The 17,436-nt window shown below is 45.1% G+C and overlaps 1 protein-coding gene across 1 annotated transcript in view; it reads left to right on the forward strand.

The window, feature by feature from the left end:
• The window catches only part of LOC138649779 (C-signal-like), a 170,602-nt gene that overhangs the window by 99,020 nt on the left and 54,146 nt on the right, over positions 1-17,436 (forward strand). The window contains exon 5 of the mRNA XM_069740457.1: positions 2,978-3,115. Coding sequence (XP_069596558.1) covers positions 2,978-3,115 — 138 coding nt within the window. The remainder of the gene's footprint in view (positions 1-2,977; positions 3,116-17,436) is intronic.

Below are 17,436 nucleotides of genomic sequence, written 5' to 3' on the forward strand. Positions count from 1 at the left end.
TATGTAATATGTATGTAGTATATATGTAGTATGTAGTATGTATGCATGTATGTAGTATGTATGCAGTATGTAGTATGTATGCAGTATGTATGTTGTATGTATGTAGTATGTATGTATCTAGTATGTATGTAGTATGTAGTATGTATGTAGTATGTATTTAGTATGCATGTATGTAGTATGTACAGTATGTAGTATGTTGTATGTAGCATGTATGTAGTATGTATGTAGTATGTTGTATGTATGTATGTATGTAGTATGTATGTAGTATGCAGTTTGTTTTTTTTATTACATTCAACACATTAGCCGGATGATGGGACTACTACTGTCCCATCACTGGCTAATGTGTCAATCACTGCCATTGTAGCAGGCATAGCCCGATGGGACTTGTAGTCCCATCGGACAATGCCTGCACACAAACACAAAGACCCCTGGCAGGCCGCACAGACCCCAGAGAGGCCCGTACAGACCCCCCAGCAGGCTGCACAGACCCCTGGCAGGCCGAACAGACCCCCAAGAGGCCCGCACAGACCCCTGCCAGGCGGCACAGACCCCCAAGAGGCCCGCACAGACCTCCAGCAGGCCGCACAGACCCTTGGCAGGCCTCACAGACCCCCGAGAGGCCCATACAGACCCCCAGCAGGCCCGCACAAACCCCCCACGGTCCCACGCAGACACGCAGTCTCCGCCCACGTACCGCCCACACTCTTCCCCCCTCCAGAAGAGGATGTACATGGAAAGAAAGGGCTTATTTTCATTTGTGTCCCATTGACTTGCATTGGTTTCCGGTATCGGCGATATCCGATATTTTTGGGATATCGGCCGATACAATCCGATCCCGATATTTCCGAATATCGGAAGGTATCGCTCAACACTAATCACCAGGGACATTATACACAGGAGCTCTGTATGAAAACAAGATCCATAAAACAGAATGCATAGTACCATTAGGAGTCACGGGTAGAGAGAACGCCGGTGATCAAGCAGTTAATGTGACTGCAGACATTGCAATAAAGGTCTTACCCACCCCCTTCCCCCGAGGAAGCCCAAGCAAAATGCGCATTGGGGCTGCTCGTACCAGATGCAGTGTGGAGACTATGGGTAAGACCTTTATTGTAATGTCTGCAGTCACATTTACTGCTTGATCACCGGCGTTCTCTCTACCCGTGACTCCTAATGGTTCAATGGTAGCCTCTGAATGAACAGTACTGAGTTCGGACTTTGGTCTTGCACATTGCCTATTGTGGCTTTAGACATTTGAGGCACACTGTGAATGTACATTAGGAGTGGGTAGGAATGATATGAAGCACTGGCACTTTACATGTAATGATGCTACTCTTATTACTATCCCATCCACTTTATATTTGTGGGTCTGTGTGCTTTTTGCACTTTTGATCTGCGCTATTCATTTTTGTCATTTTCATTGTTCTTGTGGCTATACATTGTTGTTTTAAATTACGTGTTTAACAAAATTGGTTACTTTTTATTTTTGGACTTTCCATCTCTTTTTTTTGTGCTTACAGGAGCTCTGTATGTAGTGTCAGTGTACAGGTAATACAGTGATCACCAGTGACATTGTACACAGGAGCTCTGTATGTAGTGTCAGTGTACAGGTAACACAGTGATCACCAGTGACATTATACACAGGAACTCTGTATGAAGTGTCAGTGTACAGGTAATACAGTGATCACCAGTGACATTATACACAGGAGCTCTGTATAAAGTAACCAGTGTATAGTGTAATTGTACAGGTAACACACTGCTTTTCTTCTTCATCCAGTACAGATGACCTTCACTTCTTCCAGCCAGGACTAGTCTCTGCAGAAAGTAACAGTTATCTTGAGAACCAATTCCAGAGCAAATTCCCCACTTTTCCCCAACTTCTACACTACGCATCTTAATACAGACATGCACCCAACATTCACATATAATTAGCTATAGTGCAACCCATTATTCCAAATATAAATTGTAACCCACCACTGAGCCCCCCATTAATTATAAATAGCCACTTTCCCCACCAATAAATACATAAATTAATTAGCACCTGTACTCTTTCCCCCAAATCATTAGCAGTCACACTCCATCATCCCCCACCCTGTACCTCCCACTCCCGATTCATTATATTTACATGCCCCCTCTGCCCCAATTCATTGTCAATTCCTCTCTCTCTCTTTCACTCCCACCGTCAATTCATCATTTGGTCTCCCCAGCCTCAATACAGCATAATTTGCTTTTCCCCACCCTTAATTCATCATCATTTACTGTCCCCTCTCCCCTAAATGCAATTCATCATTTGCTCTCCCTCACCCTCAATTCATCATCCTTTGCCCCTCTCCCCACCCTCAGTTCATTATCATTTGCTGTACCCCACCCTCAATTCATCATTATTTGCTCTCCACACCTTCAGTTCATCATTTGCTGTCCCTCATCCCCCACCCTTACTTCATCCTTTGCTGTACCACACCCTCAATTAATCATTATTTTCAATCCACCACCTCAATACATCATCATCATTCTCTGTCCTCCATCTAACATCCTCAAATCATCATCATTTACACCCCGCCCTCAAAGCCCATTTAATTAATTTTAATTTCATTTCATTTAAAAAAGCTTGTCATACTTATACTTACCCCTCAGATGATCCCTTGCGCAGCTCCACTTCTGGTGTCCTGGCAAATGGCAAGTTTCCTTTTGCTCACCGGGTCCCATACACAATAAGGGCAGTAATGCCCTGATGGCGGCCCTGCTTGTTCAATAACAAAATTGATCATCAAAAGTACAAATTTCCTAATAATTGTGCGCACAGTGTATGTCTCCTGTAGAGACTCTGCAATAATGCAATCAATGTCAGGCAGTCAGCCCAGTATTGCAGAGTGATGGCTAGGAATAATTTTCAGGTTTGATAATCGACTTTTGAAACATTTTCTTTTCTTGCCCTTCATCATCGTATGACTAATTCTATATTTTTCTATCCATTTAGGCTTTCTATCCCCTTCTGAAAAGAGCAGAAGGCACAGGAAAGTCAGCAGTTGTCCATATCTCGGCTCTGCTTGGATCCTTGGAAGATGTCCCTCGCGTCTTCTCTATGTTTCCAGCCATTTCTTATCGCTGTAGTAAGGTAGGTTTCCCTATGGTAAATGCGGATGAGCTGTGCAGTAGGGCAAGCTAGTTGAAACAATGGAGGCAAATGCTGTAGGACTAAAACGATGGGAACAGGATGAGCTGAACTGGAACTGAAAATGCATAGCTGAAGCAGCAGTAACGAAGCAGAGTAGACATAAAAAGGGAGGGACCGATGTAGCACAGCTCTATTTTTAAATGAGGGAATTAATGCACAGCTAGTTACATAGTAACATAGTTAGTAAGGCCGAAAAAAGACATTTGCCCATCCAGTTCAGCCTATAATCCATCATAATAAATCCCCAGATTTACGTCCTTCTACAGAACCTAATAATTGTATGTTACAATATTGTTCTGCTCCAGGAAGACATCCAGGCCTCTCTTAAACCCCTCGACTGAGTTCGCCATCACCACCTCCTCAGGCAAGCAATTCCAGATTCTCACTGCCCTAACAGTAAAGAATCCTCTTCTATGTTGGTGGAAAAACCTTCTCTCCTCCAGACGCAAAGAATGCCCCCTTGTGCCCGTCACCTTCCTTGGTATAAACAGATCCTCAGCGAGATATTTGTATTGTCCCCTTATATACTTATACATGGTTATTAGATCGCCCCTCAGTCGTCTTTTTTCTAGACTAAATAATCCTAATTTCGCTAATCTATCTGGGTATTGTAGTTCTCCCATCCCCTTTATTAATTTTGTTGCCCTCCTTTGTACTCTCTCTAGTTCCATTATATCCTTCCTGAGCACCGGTGCCCAAAACTGGACACAGTACTCCATGTGCGGTCTAACTAGGGATTTGTACAGAGGCAGTATAATGCTCTCATCATGTGTATCCAGACCTCTTTTAATGCACCCCATGATCCTGTTTGCCTTGGCAGCTGCTGCCTGGCACTGGCTGCTCCAGGTAAGTTCAACGATGTATAAGAGTTATACAGCGAGCAGAAACCAGTGTGGTAGGCCTGGTTTGCAATAGAGTTCAAAACACAGCCAGCACTTTCAGGCAGAGGTTGGAGGCCGTAGTGTTATGGCTGGCAATCAGGCAACACAGCGTGCAGTAATCAGCGCACATACAGAGATCTGGCAATAACCCAAAACAATAGGACGAGCTCTGAGACGTGGAATCTCTGTAGACTGCAGTACCTGATCTATCCTCACACAACTGGAAGCAGCAGTGGATTGCGCCTATCAACTACCTATGCAACTCGGCACTGCCTGAGGAGCTGACTAGCCTGAAGATAGAAATACAAGCCTGACTTACCTCAGAGAAATACCCCAAAGGAATAGGCAGCCCCCACATATAATGACTGTTAGCAAGATGAAAAGACAAACGTAGGAATGAAATAGATTCAGCAAAGTGAGGCCCGATATTCTAGACAGAGCGAGGATAGCAAAGAGAACTATGCAGTCTACAAAAAACCCTAAAACGAAAACCACGCAAAGGGGCAAAAAGACCCACCGTGCCGAACTAACAGCACGGCGGTGCACCCCTTTGCTTCTCAGAGCTTCCAGCAAAAGATAAAAACAAGCTGGACAGAAAAAACAGAAAACAAACTAGAAGCACTTATCTAGCAGAGCAGCAGGCCCAAGGAAAGATGCAGTAGCTCAGATCCAACACTGGAACATTGACAAGGAGCAAGGAAGACAGACTCAGGTGGAGCTAAATAGCAAGGCAGCCAACGAGCTCACCAAAACACCTGAGGGAGGAAGCCCAGAGACTGCAATACCACTTGTGACCACAGAAGTGAACTCAGCCACAGAATTCACAACAGTACCCCCCCCTTGAGGAGGGGTCACCGAACCCTCACCAGAACCCCCAGGCCGACCAGGATGAGCCACATGAAAGGCACGAACAAGATCTGGGGCATGGACATCAGAGGCAAAAACCCAGGAATTATCTTCCTGAGCATAACCCTTCCATTTGACCAGATACTGGAGTTTCCGTCTAGAGACACGAGAATCCAAAATCTTCTCCACAATATACTCCAATTCCCCCTCCACCAAAACAGGGGCAGGAGGCTCCACAGATGGAACCATAGGTGCCACGTATCTCCTCAACAACGACCTATGGAATACATTATGTATGGAAAAGGAGTCTGGGAGGGTCAGACGAAAAGACACCGGATTGAGAATCTCAGAAATCCTATACGGACCAATAAAACGAGGTTTAAATTTAGGAGAGGAAACCTTCATAGGTATATGACGAGAAGATAACCAAACCAGATCCCCAACACGAAGTCGGGGTCCCACACGGCGTCTGCGATTAGCGAAAAGCTGAGCCTTCTCCTGGGACAAGGTCAAATTGTCCACTACCTGAGTCCAGATCTGCTGCAACCTGTCCACCACATAATCCACACCAGGACAGTCCGAAGACTCAACCTGTCCTGAAGAGAAACGAGGATGGAACCCAGAATTGCAGAAAAATGGAGAGACCAAGGTAGCCGAGCTGGCCCGATTATTAAGGGCGAACTCAGCCAACGGCAAAAATGACACCCAATCATCCTGGTCAGCGGAAACAAAACATCTCAGATATGTTTCCAAGGTCTGATTGGTTCGTTCGGTCTGGCCATTAGTCTGAGGATGGAAGGCCGAGGAAAAAGATAGGTCAATGCCCATCCTACCACAAAAGGCTCGCCAGAACCTCGAGACAAACTGGGAACCTCTGTCAGAAACAATATTCTCAGGAATGCCATGTAAACGAACCACATGCTGGAAGAACAAAGGCACCAAATCAGAGGAGGAAGGCAATTTAACCAAGGGCACCAGATGGACCATTTTAGAAAAGCGATCACAGACCACCCAAATGACAGACATCTTTTGAGAAACGGGAAGGTCAGAAATGAAATCCATCGAAATATGTGTCCAAGGCCTCTTCGGGACCGGCAAGGGCAAAAGCAACCCACTGGCACGTGAACAGCAGGGCTTAGCCCTAGCACAAATTCCACAGGACTGCACAAAAGCACGCACATCCCGTGACAGAGATGGCCACCAGAAGGATCTAGCAACCAACTCCCTGGTACCAAAGATTCCTGGATGACCGGCCAGCACCGAACAATGAAGTTCAGAGATAACTTTACTAGTCCACCTATCAGGGACGAACAGTTTCTCGGCCGGACAACGATCAGGTTTATTAGCCTGAAATTTCTGCAACACTCTCCGCAAATCAGGGGAGATGGCAGACACAATGACTCCTTCCTTGAGGATACTCGCCGGCTCAGATAACCCCGGAGAGTCGGGCACAAAACTCCTAGACAGAGCATCCGCCTTCACATTTTTAGAGCCCGGAAGGTATGAAATCACAAAATCAAAACGAGCAAAAAATAACGACCAACGGGCCTGTCTAGGATTCAAGCGCTTGGCAGACTCAAGATAAGTAAGGTTCTTATGATCAGTCAAAACCACCACGCGATGCTTAGCACCCTCAAGCCAATGACGCCACTCCTCGAATGCCCACTTCATGGCCAGCAACTCTCGGTTGCCCACATCATAATTACGCTCAGCAGCAGAAAATTTCCTGGAAAAGAAAGCACATGGTTTGAACACTGAGCAACCAGAACCTCTCTGTGACAAAACCGCCCCTGCACCAATCTCAGAAGCATCAACCTCGACCTGGAACGGAAGAGAAACATCAGGTTGACACAACACAGGGGCACAGCAAAAACGACGCTTCAACTCCTGAAAAGCTTCCACGGCAGCAGAAGACCAATTAACCAAATCAGCACCCTTCTTGGTCAAATCGGTCAATGGTCTGGCAATGCTAGAAAAATTACAGATGAAGCGACGATAAAAATTAGCAAAGCCCAGGAATTTCTGCAAACTTTTTAGAGATGTCGGCTGAGTCCAATCCTGGATGGCCTGAACCTTAACCGGATCCATCTCGATAGTAGAAGGGGAAAAGATGAACCCCAAAAATGAAACTTTCTGCACACCGAAGAGACACTTAGATCCCTTCACGAACAAGGAATTAGCACGCAGTACCTGGAAAACCATTCTGACTTGCTTCACATGAGACTCCCAATCATCTGAGAAGATCAAAATGTCATCCAAGTAAACAATCAAGAATTTATCCAGATACTCACGGAAAATGTCATGCATAAAAGACTGAAAAACAGATGGAGCATTGGCAAGTCCGAACGGCATCACCAGATACTCAAAATGACCCTCGGGCGTATTAAATGCCGTTTTCCATTCATCTCCCTGCCTGATTCTCACCAGATTATACGCACCACGAAGATCAATCTTAGTAAACCAACTAGCCCCCTTAATCCGAGCAAACAAGTCAGAAATCAATGGCAAGGGATACTGAAACTTAACAGTGATCTTATTAAGAAGGCGGTAATCAATACACGGTCTTAGCGAACCATCCTTCTTGGCTACAAAAAAGAACCCTGCTCCCAATGGTGACGACGATGGGCAAATATGTCCCTTCTCCAGGGACTCCTTCACATAACTGCGCATAGCGGTGTGTTCAGGTACGGACAAATTAAATAAACGACCCTTAGGGAATTTACTACCAGGAATCAAATCGATAGCACAATCACAATTCCTATGCGGAGGAAGGGCATCAGACTTGGACTCTTCAAATACATCCTGAAAGTCCGACAAGAACTCTGGGATGTCAGAAGGAATGGATGACGAAATAGACAAAAATGGAACATCACCATGTACTCCCTGACAACCCCAGCTGGTTACCGACATAGAGTTCCAATCCAATACTGGATTATGGGTTTGTAGCCATGGCAACCCCAACACGACCACATCATGCAAATTATGCAGTACCAAAAAGCGAATAACTTCCTGATGTGCAGGAGCCATGCACATGGTCAGCTGGGCCCAGTACTGAGGCTTATTCTTGGCCAGAGGTGTAGCATCAATTCCTCTCAACGGAATAGGACACCGCAAAGGCTCCAAGAAAAATCCACAACGTTTAGCATAATCCAAATCCATCAGATTCAGGGCAGCGCCTGAATCCACAAACGCCATGACAGAATATGATGACAAAGAGCACATTAAGGTAATGGACAAAAGGAATTTGGACTGTACAGTACCAATAACGGCAGAGCTATCGAACCGCCTAGTGCGTTTAGGACAATTAGAAATAGCATGAGTAGAATCACCACAATAGAAACACAGTCTGTTCAGACGTCTGTGTTCGTGCCGTTCTACTTTAGTCATAGTCCTGTCGCACTGCATAGGCTCAGGCTTACTCTCAGACAATACCGCCAGATGGTGCACAGATTTACGCTCGCGCAAGCGACGACCGATCTGAATGGCCAAGGACATAGACTCATTCAAACCAGCAGGCATAGGAAATCCCACCATTACATCCTTAAGAGCTTCAGAGAGACCCTTTCTGAACAAAGCCGCTAGTGCAGATTCATTCCACAGAGTGAGTACTGACCATTTTCTAAATTTCTGACAATATACTTCTACATCATCCTGACCCTGGCATAAAGCCAGCAGATTTTTCTCAGCTTGATCCACTGAATTAGGCTCATCGTAAAGCAATCCCAGCGCCTGGAAAAATGCATCAACATTACTCAATGCAGAATCTCCTGGTGCAAGAGAAAACGCCCAGTCCTGTGGGTCGCCGCGCAAAAAAGAAATAATAATCAAAACCTGTTGAATAGGATTACCAGAAGAATGAGGTTTCAAGGCCAAAAATAGCTTACAATTATTTCTGAAGCTCAGGAACTTAGTTCTGTCACCAAAAAACAAATCAGGAATCGGAATTCTTGGTTCTAGCATCGATTTCTGATCAATAGTATCTTGAATCTTTTGTACATTTACAACGAGATTATCCATTGAGGAGCACAGAGCCTGAATATCCATGTCCACAGCTGTGTCCTGAAGCACTCTAATGTCTAGGGGAAAAAAAAGACTGAAGACAGAGCTAAGAAAAAAAAATGATGTCAGGATTTCTTTTTTCCCTCTATTGGAAATCATTGAAAGGCTCCTTGTACTGTTATGGCTGGCAATCAGGCAACACAGCGTGCAGTAATCAGCGCACATACAGAGATCTGGCAATAACCCAAAACAATAGGACGAGCTCTGAGACGTGGAATCTCTGTAGACTGCAGTACCTGATCTATCCTCACACAACTGGAAGCAGCAGTGGATTGCGCCTATCAACTACCTATGCAACTCGGCACTGCCTGAGGAGCTGACTAGCCTGAAGATAGAAATACAAGCCTGACTTACCTCAGAGAAATACCCCAAAGGAATAGGCAGCCCCCACATATAATGACTGTTAGCAAGATGAAAAGACAAACGTAGGAATGAAATAGATTCAGCAAAGTGAGGCCCGATATTCTAGACAGAGCGAGGATAGCAAAGAGAACTATGCAGTCTACAAAAAACCCTAAAACGAAAACCACGCAAAGGGGCAAAAAGACCCACCGTGCCGAACTAACAGCACGGCGGTGCACCCCTTTGCTTCTCAGAGCTTCCAGCAAAAGATAAAAACAAGCTGGACAGAAAAAACAGAAAACAAACTAGAAGCACTTATCTAGCAGAGCAGCAGGCCCAAGGAAAGATGCAGTAGCTCAGATCCAACACTGGAACATTGACAAGGGGCAAGGAAGACAGACTCAGGTGGAGCTAAATAGCAAGGCAGCCAACGAGCTCACCAAAACACCTGAGGGAGGAAGCCCAGAGACTGCAATACCACTTGTGACCACAGAAGTGAACTCAGCCACAGAATTCACAACAGTACCCCCCCCTTGAGGAGGGGTCACCGAACCCTCACCAGAACCCCCAGGCCGACCAGGATGAGCCACATGAAAGGCACGAACAAGATCTGGGGCATGGACATCAGAGGCAAAAACCCAGGAATTATCTTCCTGAGCATAACCCTTCCATTTGACCAGATACTGGAGTTTCCGTCTAGAGACACGAGAATCCAAAATCTTCTCCACAATATACTCCAATTCCCCCTCCACCAAAACAGGGGCAGGAGGCTCCACAGATGGAACCATAGGTGCCACGTATCTCCTCAACAACGACCTATGGAATACATTATGTATGGAAAAGGAGTCTGGGAGGGTCAGACGAAAAGACACCGGATTGAGAATCTCAGAAATCCTATACGGACCAATAAAACGAGGTTTAAATTTAGGAGAGGAAACCTTCATAGGTATATGACGAGAAGATAACCAAACCAGATCCCCAACACGAAGTCGGGGTCCCACACGGCGTCTGCGATTAGCGAAAAGCTGAGCCTTCTCCTGGGACAAGGTCAAATTGTCCACTACCTGAGTCCAGATCTGCTGCAACCTGTCCACCACATAATCCACACCAGGACAGTCCGAAGACTCAACCTGTCCTGAAGAGAAACGAGGATGGAACCCAGAATTGCAGAAAAATGGAGAGACCAAGGTAGCCGAGCTGGCCCGATTATTAAGGGCGAACTCAGCCAACGGCAAAAATGACACCCAATCATCCTGGTCAGCGGAAACAAAACATCTCAGATATGTTTCCAAGGTCTGATTGGTTCGTTCGGTCTGGCCATTAGTCTGAGGATGGAAGGCCGAGGAAAAAGATAGGTCAATGCCCATCCTACCACAAAAGGCTCGCCAGAACCTCGAGACAAACTGGGAACCTCTGTCAGAAACAATATTCTCAGGAATGCCATGTAAACGAACCACATGCTGGAAGAACAAAGGCACCAAATCAGAGGAGGAAGGCAATTTAACCAAGGGCACCAGATGGACCATTTTAGAAAAGCGATCACAGACCACCCAAATGACAGACATCTTTTGAGAAACGGGAAGGTCAGAAATGAAATCCATCGAAATATGTGTCCAAGGCCTCTTCGGGACCGGCAAGGGCAAAAGCAACCCACTGGCACGTGAACAGCAGGGCTTAGCCCTAGCACAAATTCCACAGGACTGCACAAAAGCACGCACATCCCGTGACAGAGATGGCCACCAGAAGGATCTAGCAACCAACTCCCTGGTACCAAAGATTCCTGGATGACCGGCCAGCACCGAACAATGAAGTTCAGAGATAACTTTACTAGTCCACCTATCAGGGACAAACAGTTTCTCGGCCGGACAACGATCAGGTTTATTAGCCTGAAATTTCTGCAACACTCTCCGCAAATCAGGGGAGATGGCAGACACAATGACTCCTTCCTTGAGGATACTCGCCGGCTCAGATAACCCCGGAGAGTCGGGCACAAAACTCCTAGACAGAGCATCCGCCTTCACATTTTTAGAGCCCGGAAGGTATGAAATCACAAAATCAAAACGAGCAAAAAATAACGACCAACGGGCCTGTCTAGGATTCAAGCGCTTGGCAGACTCAAGATAAGTAAGGTTCTTATGATCAGTCAAAACCACCACGCGATGCTTAGCACCCTCAAGCCAATGACGCCACTCCTCGAATGCCCACTTCATGGCCAGCAACTCTCGGTTGCCCACATCATAATTACGCTCAGCAGCAGAAAATTTCCTGGAAAAGAAAGCACATGGTTTGAACACTGAGCAACCAGAACCTCTCTGTGACAAAACCGCCCCTGCACCAATCTCAGAAGCATCAACCTCGACCTGGAACGGAAGAGAAACATCAGGTTGACACAACACAGGGGCACAGCAAAAACGACGCTTCAACTCCTGAAAAGCTTCCACGGCAGCAGAAGACCAATTAACCAAATCAGCACCCTTCTTGGTCAAATCGGTCAATGGTCTGGCAATGCTAGAAAAATTACAGATGAAGCGACGATAAAAATTAGCAAAGCCCAGGAATTTCTGCAAACTTTTTAGAGATGTCGGCTGAGTCCAATCCTGGATGGCCTGAACCTTAACCGGATCCATCTCGATAGTAGAAGGGGAAAAGATGAACCCCAAAAATGAAACTTTCTGCACACCGAAGAGACACTTAGATCCCTTCACGAACAAGGAATTAGCACGCAGTACCTGGAAAACCATTCTGACTTGCTTCACATGAGACTCCCAATCATCTGAGAAGATCAAAATGTCATCCAAGTAAACAATCAAGAATTTATCCAGATACTCACGGAAAATGTCATGCATAAAAGACTGAAAAACAGATGGAGCATTGGCAAGTCCGAACGGCATCACCAGATACTCAAAATGACCCTCGGGCGTATTAAATGCCGTTTTCCATTCATCTCCCTGCCTGATTCTCACCAGATTATACGCACCACGAAGATCAATCTTAGTAAACCAACTAGCCCCCTTAATCCGAGCAAATAAGTCAGAAATCAATGGCAAGGGATACTGAAACTTAACAGTGATCTTATTAAGAAGGCGGTAATCAATACACGGTCTTAGCGAACCATCCTTCTTGGCTACAAAAAAGAACCCTGCTCCCAATGGTGACGACGATGGGCGAATATGTCCCTTCTCCAGGGACTCCTTCACATAACTGCGCATAGCGGTGTGTTCAGGTACGGACAAATTAAATAAACGACCCTTAGGGAATTTACTACCAGGAATCAAATCGATAGCACAATCACAATTCCTATGCGGAGGAAGGGCATCAGACTTGGACTCTTCAAATACATCCTGAAAGTCCGACAAGAACTCTGGGATGTCAGAAGGAATGGATGACGAAATAGACAAAAATGGAACATCACCATGTACTCCCTGACAACCCCAGCTGGTTACCGACATAGAGTTCCAATCCAATACTGGATTATGGGTTTGTAGCCATGGCAACCCCAACACGACCACATCATGCAAATTATGCAGTACCAAAAAGCGAATAACTTCCTGATGTGCAGGAGCCATGCACATGGTCAGCTGGGCCCAGTACTGAGGCTTATTCTTGGCCAGAGGTGTAGCATCAATTCCTCTCAACGGAATAGGACACCGCAAAGGCTCCAAGAAAAATCCACAACGTTTAGCATAATCCAAATCCATCAGATTCAGGGCAGCGCCTGAATCCACAAACGCCATGACAGAATATGATGACAAAGAGCACATTAAGGTAATGGACAAAAGGAATTTGGACTGTACAGTACCAATAACGGCAGAGCTATCGAACCGCCTAGTGCGTTTAGGACAATTAGAAATAGCATGAGTAGAATCACCACAATAGAAACACAGTCTGTTCAGACGTCTGTGTTCGTGCCGTTCTACTTTAGTCATAGTCCTGTCGCACTGCATAGGCTCAGGCTTACTCTCAGACAATACCGCCAGATGGTGCACAGATTTACGCTCGCGCAAGCGACGACCGATCTGAATGGCCAAGGACATAGACTCATTCAAACCAGCAGGCATAGGAAATCCCACCATTACATCCTTAAGAGCTTCAGAGAGACCCTTTCTGAACAAAGCCGCTAGTGCAGATTCATTCCACAGAGTGAGTACTGACCATTTTCTAAATTTCTGACAATATACTTCTACATCATCCTGACCCTGGCATAAAGCCAGCAGATTTTTCTCAGCTTGATCCACTGAATTAGGCTCATCGTAAAGCAATCCCAGCGCCTGGAAAAATGCATCAACATTACTCAATGCAGAATCTCCTGGTGCAAGAGAAAACGCCCAGTCCTGTGGGTCGCCGCGCAAAAAAGAAATAATAATCAAAACCTGTTGAATAGGATTACCAGAAGAATGAGGTTTCAAGGCCAAAAATAGCTTACAATTATTTCTGAAGCTCAGGAACTTAGTTCTGTCACCAAAAAACAAATCAGGAATCGGAATTCTTGGTTCTAGCATCGATTTCTGATCAATAGTATCTTGAATCTTTTGTACATTTACAACGAGATTATCCATTGAGGAGCACAGAGCCTGAATATCCATGTCCACAGCTGTGTCCTGAAGCACTCTAATGTCTAGGGGAAAAAAAAGACTTAAGACAGAGCTAAGAAAAAAAAATGATGTCAGGATTTCTTTTTTCCCTCTATTGGAAATCATTGAAAGGCTCCTTGTACTGTTATGGCTGGCAATCAGGCAACACAGCGTGCAGTAATCAGCGCACATACAGAGATCTGGCAATAACCCAAAACAATAGGACGAGCTCTGAGACGTGGAATCTCTGTAGACTGCAGTACCTGATCTATCCTCACACAACTGGAAGCAGCAGTGGATTGCGCCTATCAACTACCTATGCAACTCGGCACTGCCTGAGGAGCTGACTAGCCTGAAGATAGAAATACAAGCCTGACTTACCTCAGAGAAATACCCCAAAGGAATAGGCAGCCCCCACATATAATGACTGTTAGCAAGATGAAAAGACAAACGTAGGAATGAAATAGATTCAGCAAAGTGAGGCCCGATATTCTAGACAGAGCGAGGATAGCAAAGAGAACTATGCAGTCTACAAAAAACCCTAAAACGAAAACCACGCAAAGGGGCAAAAAGACCCACCGTGCCGAACTAACAGCACGGCGGTGCACCCCTTTGCTTCTCAGAGCTTCCAGCAAAAGATAAAAACAAGCTGGACAGAAAAAACAGAAAACAAACTAGAAGCACTTATCTAGCAGAGCAGCAGGCCCAAGGAAAGATGCAGTAGCTCAGATCCAACACTGGAACATTGACAAGGAGCAAGGAAGACAGACTCAGGTGGAGCTAAATAGCAAGGCAGCCAACGAGCTCACCAAAACACCTGAGGGAGGAAGCCCAGAGACTGCAATACCACTTGTGACCACAGAAGTGAACTCAGCCACAGAATTCACAACACCGTAGTGCCTGATGCTAAAGCTAAGGCTGCGTTCATATTTGGTTGTTGTGTGCTGCGTCGGCGACGCAATGCACGCAAAAACACGTGCAAAACGCAGCAAAACGCTGCGTTTTGTGACGCATGCGTTCATTTTTATAGCGCAAAAAAAAGCAACAAGCAGCATCCTCTGCGCCCTGACGCTTGCGCCCAAAAAACGCATGCGTCACAAAATGCAACACAACGCATGTCCATGCACCCCCATGTTAAATATAGGGGCACATCGCCGCGGCTGCGCCCGACGCAACGCAAATGTGAACGTAGCCTAAGAGAGGTGGGTAACAGCAGGGCTGAGAACCAAGCTGGGCGATATGGGCCAGGAGGTTAGTCACAGTACAGCCACAGCAACCAGATACATAGAAGAATAGAGGGAATCAGGCGCAGATGACTGAGGTAGCTGTGAAAATAATGGATCCTGGAAAGGTGAGTAACAGCAAACGTAATAGGGAATGGTTGATATTTTTAGAAAATATGACACCAAGCAAATGTGTGTGAGAAACAAGTTTATTGGCTGAACAGTGCCATAATAGAAAAGTTATCTGATCCTACTGATTTCAAGCCCAGGTGAATGGGGGCCTCCTAACTTTTCCCCTAAAAGATTATCTAAGTGGGGTGGAGGATTAGGATGGGGCAAGTTAAATTTCACACCCAAGCTTTATTGAACCACGAGATAAGCCACCTTCAGACACATTTCGCATTGATTTGCTCCACTCCTCCCATTGAAAACATGGACCTGCATGAATGTTTTGTGTGTGGGGTGGGGAAGCAGTCAGTAGAGATAGTTGTCAGTCAAATAGCTTCCAGCGAATAGTTATCAGCCATTTTAAGGGCTCGCTCACACTGGCTTATAATTCAGAGCAGTGCAAAGCGAGAAAACATCACATTGCACTCTGACCAATGTTATTAAATGAGTCAGTGCCCATCTGCAAGTTTTCTCTCAGCTCGGATCGGATTGAGAAAAACTTTGAAGCATGCGGTGATTCTCTGTAAGAATTGTAGCGCACTTGCCAATGCCAGGCAATAGGCATGAGAAAAAAAAATCGCACAGCACAAGGATCATGCATCTACTGTCCAATTTTTACTCACATATCTCAAAGGAAACCCGACATTTAATCAGCCAAGTACAGTAAATTCACAGCCCAAACTATAAGAATAAAATAGATAGAAATAGATCAGTGATATATAAAACAGGTGCTTTGCGTGTGTAGTTTTCTGTACTTGTATTTATCGAATAATTAAATTGTTAAATGAATAAAATGGTGTGAGGTTTCCCTTATTTTTAATAACCAGCCAAGGAAAAGCAGACAGCGGAGAGCTGGTGTTATGTTGGGAAGGGGCCAATATCCATGGAGCTTCGCACTATATTAGTGACAGTTCACAGCTGTCTACTTAGCCTTTACTGGTTATTAAAATGGGGTGGTCCCAAAAAAAATGACATGGGGTCCACCTTATTTTGAATAACCAGCAAAGGTTAAGCAGACAGTTGTGTATAATAATAATAAAGTTTATTAAGTAATTATCAAAAGACAGTGTACATTTACATGGCAAGAGATCTTCTAAAACAGCACACCAGTTAGGTTGAAGATGAAAAGGTGATGAAATTAGATCAATAAATTCCTGAAAGGAAGAGACAATGAGTCCCCCAAAGTAATACTCCCTGATTTAGAATGTAATATACAAAAAGAGAAGTTGGTAGAAACAACAGTGACTGGCCATCAAAAGATTGATAAATTATTTGGCAATGGTTTTGCAAACCAATGTAAATAACAATATATAGGAAAATACCTAGCTACGATAAAATGCATAGGGTGAAAGAGTAAGTAACATGCTAAATGCATGTACTAAATAAAGTGCATGAAGTGCATAAGTAAAAATACGACATAGCCATTACCTGACCACTATAATGAACACCAGGGAAAGAAATACAGGAGGGGAACACACTAGCACTTCAACACTTCAAACAATGCCTACACAAAGCATCAGAAGGTGTTAGCAAGATTCTGGGCTGCGAGTCAGACTTTCAGTTACAGGTCTTCCATTTACTCAACCCCACCACTCTAACAGACTATCACTGTGCAGAGAAAGACAGCAATGGAGGCTGGAACAGTTCCACTTTTGTCTTTGATACAATGATAGCCAGAGATTGGCCTGGAAACTAGGTGGGCAATGCCATGAAGAAGCCTTGAGGAGGAAACATCACACTAGACCTACGCAAGGGATTATAATGTGGGATTGTATAATGAATGGTAGTCGGACGCCTCTATGCTTCATTTGAGGCGCATTAATAGCTCGGTATTACATTAATTTGGCCGTGGAACCAGTGGTGTGGACATTTCTCCAAAGTGTCCCAGGAGCTGTTCTCAACATGACTACACCAAGCCTCATATTGCTCTTGCTAGTGTGAGCAGCCTGTGTCCCAAACAAGCTACTATGGCATGCAGCATCAACAAACTAGGTTTCCATTGAGCACATCTGATAGGTCATTGGTCGACAACAAGAAAGGGAGCTGCCAGCAGCGGATCTTGACTATTTGCCCAAGTGAATTTGGCGAGGCAGAACATTACTCAGACAACTGGAAGAGTGGTGGACTGTACAACTGTGGAAGATACCAATTGAGTCATGCAGATAATATCA

Source organism: Ranitomeya imitator, chromosome 9 (genome assembly GCF_032444005.1).
Source record: "Ranitomeya imitator isolate aRanImi1 chromosome 9, aRanImi1.pri, whole genome shotgun sequence".
In the NCBI taxonomy this organism is placed as follows: Eukaryota; Metazoa; Chordata; class Amphibia; order Anura; family Dendrobatidae; genus Ranitomeya; species Ranitomeya imitator.